The 6,000-nt window shown below is 43.1% G+C and overlaps 1 protein-coding gene across 1 annotated transcript in view; it reads right to left on the bottom strand.

Annotated features, from left to right (window-relative positions):
* Nucleotides 1-4,167: 4,167 nt before the first annotated feature.
* The window catches only part of LOC119444953 (uncharacterized), a 52,655-nt gene continuing 50,822 nt past the window's right edge, over nucleotides 4,168-6,000 (bottom strand). The window contains exon 17 of the mRNA XM_049664814.1: nucleotides 4,168-4,314. Within this exon, the coding sequence (XP_049520771.1) occupies nucleotides 4,168-4,314 (147 nt within the window). The remainder of the gene's footprint in view (nucleotides 4,315-6,000) is intronic.

Here is a 6,000-nt window from a genome sequence, read left to right as displayed (position 1 = left end):
GTAGGGAGACCACAAAGAACGGAGACGTACAAACACAGAGTTCCCAGTAATGGTTCAAAAAGTTTGATGCTGGTAATTCTTTGTATGTGGGTTTTTTTTTACAAAAATATAGGTCGGACATTAGGCAAAATAATAACAAGAGCTTGGTGGCGCAATCCACCACCCCGTTCCAAAGGGGACGCTCATAGCATCCATCCATCCATCCAAGCAACGATCTATACGTTTGCGAGGCAGCCACTCAGACTTTAGCGTACGCAAAACTATACACGTGTTATACATGCGGCGCCTACTGCACGTAGAGCTATCATGTTCGCGCGCGCAAAGCTTCCGCGTACGTGAAACAAACTGTCTATTGTCGTTTACGTTCACTGGCATGGTTGCTGATAGCGGGCTTCAGAGCGTGCACGTCTTTTTGATGTGAAAACATTGTATGCCCCATAAAGCGGAAAATCCGGCGTCCGTCGATCGTTAACATCTGATGGTACCAAAACCCACGTGACGAAGTGATGACATCGCGTTCCAGGCGCTGTACCTGCTGCGGCTCGCACTGCGAAATCCCACGGTGAACTGCCACGGCGTCGGACGGACGCTATAGCCCGCACCCAAAAAAAAAAAAAAAAACCGGCCTGTCCCACTCCCCAAATTAGATTGAAGTGGGTTAAGGTGAATTAGAGTGAATTAAGGTGGATTAAAGGTGGTACAAATTAGAGCAAGGTGGATTAAGGTGGAGTAAATTTTAATTCAAGGTGATACGTTAGTCAAGTCGTCACGCTGTCGCATTGAAATCGCGTAAGGATACATAAGTGACTGTCCACTTTTTTGCAGCTTCAATATGGTATGGCTTCAGCGGTGCGGGGCCAAGTATACGGAGCGCATCAAAGTTTTAAAGCGAGGGCACCTGTTAGGCAGGGCATGTATAGAAGCGCATAAAGCGTGATGATATACAAGATCGACATCTGGCTATAAGCTAAACTATTCGTGCAGCCACTATATCGGATAAGTCAGCCTGAATCCATCACTTGATTATACGGCAGCACATAGATATGTCCTAACTTCTTTACATGGCGATGCATTATTCTGCATTCATGGTTGTACGCTGACAATAACCAATATCTGGTCTTACTGGCCGCGCCACGCCAGTAAAGCGCTTTATACGGCCTGAGAATGGTGCATAGTACATGCATTTTTCTAAACCTCGTCATTATTGACGGCGGAGAAGCGTCTGGTCTGTTAGTAAAGCCTAATCTGCCAGCGCGAATTCTATTACAATAGATATTCTCATCTAACTTTTCAGTTCTATCATCGCGATGTTTTCAGAGCATTACAAATAGTAAAGAAAAGCTGCTTAAATTTTAAAAATAATCGCTTACGACAAATGTTTCTGCTCAATTGGCATCTATTTCAAACGACACACACACTAAGAATGGCTGGACTTCGTCACAAAATAATTTAGTGGGAGTCGTAAAAGAAACTAGCGCTTTTGAAAAACGCTGTGCAGTTGGCATGCAACACATTTGAACCTAAGAAACAATGATATGAGTGTGCTGCTTATCACCAAAACGATGTCAGGCGGTAGAAGAAAGAAGATCCACGTGCCAGCAAACCTGATTTGTCTTAATTTGAATGCGTCTAGCAGTCTTACTGCGAAAATTTATTGTTTGGTGTCAAACATTTCCTGAATTTACTACGCCACAGCAAAGTATTGTCCGGAATAAATAGTATATTTGTTTATTTCCTGGTTATTCTTTCCAGTCGACTATTAAGTTATTCGTCACGTTATCAAATATACTCATCCAGGTAGCACGCAACCTGCCAATTCAGGGTCATCTTCAATCACGCGCCACAAGCTACGCAATAAAACGAATTAGCCGTGAGCGTAAAACAATATCTGCATCCTTTGGAGAAATGTTGCGACCCGAATACACGTGGCAGTTGAACCATAAATATTGGTTTTCTAAGTTTTAAGTTTGCACTCAGTTTCATAAATTGAGCAGTCCCGTGTATTTTTTGTTTTTAAGAAACCTAGTAACTACCTGGGACTTACAAAGTTGTTCACAAACTGTAACGCCACACTACGCTCTAATAATGTTGACCTGAAACTCCATACATCGACAAAGCACTCTCTGATAGATGGTGTCAGTTCACTCGGCATGAAGCCGCTCCTATGGCGGCAGGCAAATTAGGGCGGGCGCTGCACATAGTCATCGTTCCGCAGACCCTGCAAACCATGCGCTTGTTGCGCTAAGAAATATACATATATCGAAGTAAGAAATTGCATTCTACCGGTGCTAACATATGGGGCAGAAACTTGGAGGTTAACATAGAAGCTCGAGAACAAATTAAGAACCGCACAAAGAGCGATGGAACGAAAAATGTTAGGCATAACTGTAAGAGACAGGAAGAGAGTGGTGTGGATCAGAGAGAAAACTGGGATAGGCGATATTCTAACTGACATTGAGAAAAAAAAATGGACCTGAGCAGGCCATGTAATGCGTAGGATGGATAACCGGTGGGCCATTAGAGCTATACAGAATGGATACCAAGAGAAGGGAAGCGCAGTCGAGGACCGCAGAAAACTAGGTGGGCTGATGAAGTTAGGAAATTTGCAGGTGCAAGTTGGAATCAGTTAGCACAAGACAGGGGTAATTGGAGATCGCAGGGAGAGGCCTTCGTCCTGCAGTGGACACAAATATAGGCTGATGATGATGAAGCAATTGGGCCGTCGCTGTACGACGACTTCCAAAGAAAAGTGCTTATTCCGTCGTCAGTCTCTGCGAGCTGATGCGTCACATAGCCGTGTGTGGGGAACTTTCTGATGCTCGAATCCCTTCTTGGCTATTATCGCATGACAATTAACATATAGCAGATGCGCAGTTAAACAACATTGTGTGACACACGCTACCACCGACCTATACATACAATGCCACGCGTTCAAGTCCTCTAAGCAAATGCGACGTCATTCTTACGGCAGGGTATAGTCAAGAACAATTCCTATATACTACTGCAGTTAGGACAAGCGTAAATAGAGTCACTGTATTAGGACCATGCGCTCTTTAGTGCAAGAAGTGCTGCTTCTGAGTAAGGAAACCGTAGCAGTCGCTGGGCTTCAAACAGGCAGGCAGGCAGGCAGGCCGGCTTTTGCTGAAATGCGTAGTGCCAGTGTATTTTGAAAACTCACCGCTCGGTCATGGTTTTGCCAGTAAGAGGCATATGCAGCAGCGACGAGGTACATCTGTTCTGCAAGGGCAACGAAGTGGAGGTTTCACTTTTATGAGACGGGTTCCTTTCTTTGGGAAAATAAATGATGGAGTTGCGTGAATAATTGTGAAACCTTTATGAAGTTCCCACTAAGAGCGTGGCTTAGTGTTACACTCACAGCTACAGTGCTCTGTAATCATGCAGTAGAAGTTCAACAAACGAGTAACCAGGAAATGCCCTTTGAGCCACGTATTTTGCTTTTTGTTTTTTGCATGCCACCTTTTCGATCTTACCACACCATATCACCCTGTCACTGTGGAAATTGACTTCATATGGGTCTTCTACTTAACATCCGAGGCTATCCTGCTATTAGATGTTTCTTTTTTAATTAATAGGCGATGATGGCGTTCATAGGCGTCTGACGAAACGCATCTGCATTAGAAACAACACCTTCCATGCTAAGCGATTGTTTTCACTTGGACATGTTTCACACAAGCACCAGATGGCAAACGTGAGCATATATATTTGCATTTGCGTCAAGTCGCAGTAAAAAGTGCAGAGGGCCCGTGGTTTTCAAACCTTAAAGCCCACGGGCTGTCTTAAACTGGTCTGGTACCAGAGGCTGCAGTTCACCAACGTGGAGCAAGTTGTTTGGTATATCTCACCCACCCAAGTCTCTCGGCACACACAGCGTTGTGCCGAGACGCATTGTAGCAGGTTCACTACCAGATGTGGCACCTACAATGCCTTGATGACGTAATGCGGCAATAAATGCGCACTGATGATATTGTGCACCTTGCCAAACGCTCTGGTGAAAACTTGTCAGCAGCTCCCCCCTACATACAATTCCTTGATGACATAATGCGACAATAACAGTTCATTGATTTTATCGTGCACCTTGCCGAACTTTCTGGTGAAAACTTCTTAGCAGCTCTCGCTTACATCGTCCATTCAGCGCAAGCGCAACCCTTAAAGATTGATCGCGTGCGAAAAATTGGTACGAATACTCGCCAGAACGAATCCGAGGAAGAAGAGCTGCGACTGCGTGTACAGAGTCTTGGAAGCGGCGATCTTCTGCAGCCACTCGGCGTACTGACCCAAGAATATCCGGAACGCCTGCGAATAAACGATGTGTACTAAGGGAAACGAGTCACTGCTAACTGCCAGTGCCCGCATAATGCAATAGGCCGCTTTTCCTTGTGATCTCAATGCACCAGCATTTTAGTAATGGTGTTAATTGTAGTCACATTAAAAGTGGCATGTGTCTCACCATTGAGCGTAATATCCCTGTGGAGCCACGGCACTGCACATGCACGATACTTCATTTAATTAAAACGAAATGTTTAAAGAAACATGGTGCATCATATAGACGAATGTCACCACAACCATATCGTTCGAAGTCGTCTTATATTATTATTATTATTATTATTATTATTATTATTATTATTATTATTATTATTATTATTATTATTATTATTATTATTTCGCTGAGTTGGGCCTATAGCATCACTTCTGAAAATCTGTGGATATCTTTGTTAACGGTGATGACGCGCCACCATGCAGTTGCTTCCTGAAGTTATAGCTCTTACGGATACCTGTTAATCGGATCTCGTGTACATTCCGCGCTGTATCATGAACTCGGCTTCTCTGTGTGCGTTTACGCGCCCGAAGTATGGCGCTACCAAGTGTTTCTTCTGCGTATTTCGGCTTTTAAGAACAAAAACAAAAACAAAAAACAAATACAAGTTGGATATTCTACTCGCCTCGCAGCTTTTCTTGAGCCGTTCCTAGGCTGTTTTAGGCATTCACTACAAATTGGCAGGGCATTTCTTTCACATCTGTATACGCGTTTCGTTCTTTGTGAGCACGCACGTTGGTTCTAATAATCGTGGCTGGCAAGCCCACAGTGATGTCAGTTAATCCTTTAAGACGCTGTGTACACAATTGTGAACGCCAAGAAAGTGTGTTACAACAATACATTGACGAAAGTAATGGTACCTAAAATGTGTCACATACATATTGAAACTGTTCTGATTAGAATAGTACTGCAAGGTTGAATAACGGGTTCAAAATGTTCTTAAAATGAGTCGTAAGGTAGACTGTTGTGTGTACTTGCTCGGTGCGAGTAGGTCGTTGTATGTAGTGGGCGTACGCCTTTAACTGTTTTTCACAGTGTGTTGCATCAGGCATCATTTTCAAGTGCCTCCATGGGTGCATTTCGAGCCTTCTAAACATGAGGTAGTTGATGGTTTCATACGTAATGTTCCTGTAGTGAGTTTTCGTATGGAGTCCATGTTCTGCAAACGTAACAAGACTCATTAAAGAATTGAAAATTCTTAAACTATTCTGCAGCTGTGTGGTTTTTATGGTCCTGAATATGCAAGAAATGTGGTAAAAGTAACGTTTCAGTCAACAGAATTCTTGGCGTCTGAAAGGCTTAAGATATATTGACCTTTCCAACAAGACCTAGAAAAGCAATAAGTAAAGAGTAACTAAAAGTAAACTAATAAATCGAGTGTTTCCTAACACAATCTACAACGTTCTCAAGTGCGTCTTAATCCCTCAATTGAATATTTGAATATTTGCATAAGTAGCCAGCTAAACGCACTGCAATAACGTTGAGCAGCAGACAACGACTGCCAACAATTAGACATTAGTCACATCCGGCTAGCATGTGCTAATTCAGTTAAAAGCTCAACTTACGTGTAACCATGCGCACGTCGTCACCTTACGATTACAAATGAAATGTAAAAAGTTATAATTTCATCTTAATGCGATTTAATCGTATGCATGGTCTTACTA

This window comes from Dermacentor silvarum, chromosome 3 (assembly GCF_013339745.2).
Source record: "Dermacentor silvarum isolate Dsil-2018 chromosome 3, BIME_Dsil_1.4, whole genome shotgun sequence".
Taxonomy (NCBI): domain Eukaryota; kingdom Metazoa; phylum Arthropoda; class Arachnida; order Ixodida; family Ixodidae; genus Dermacentor; species Dermacentor silvarum.
Note: the sequence above shows the minus strand (reverse complement) of the source record. Positions and strands in the feature narration are given on the sequence as shown.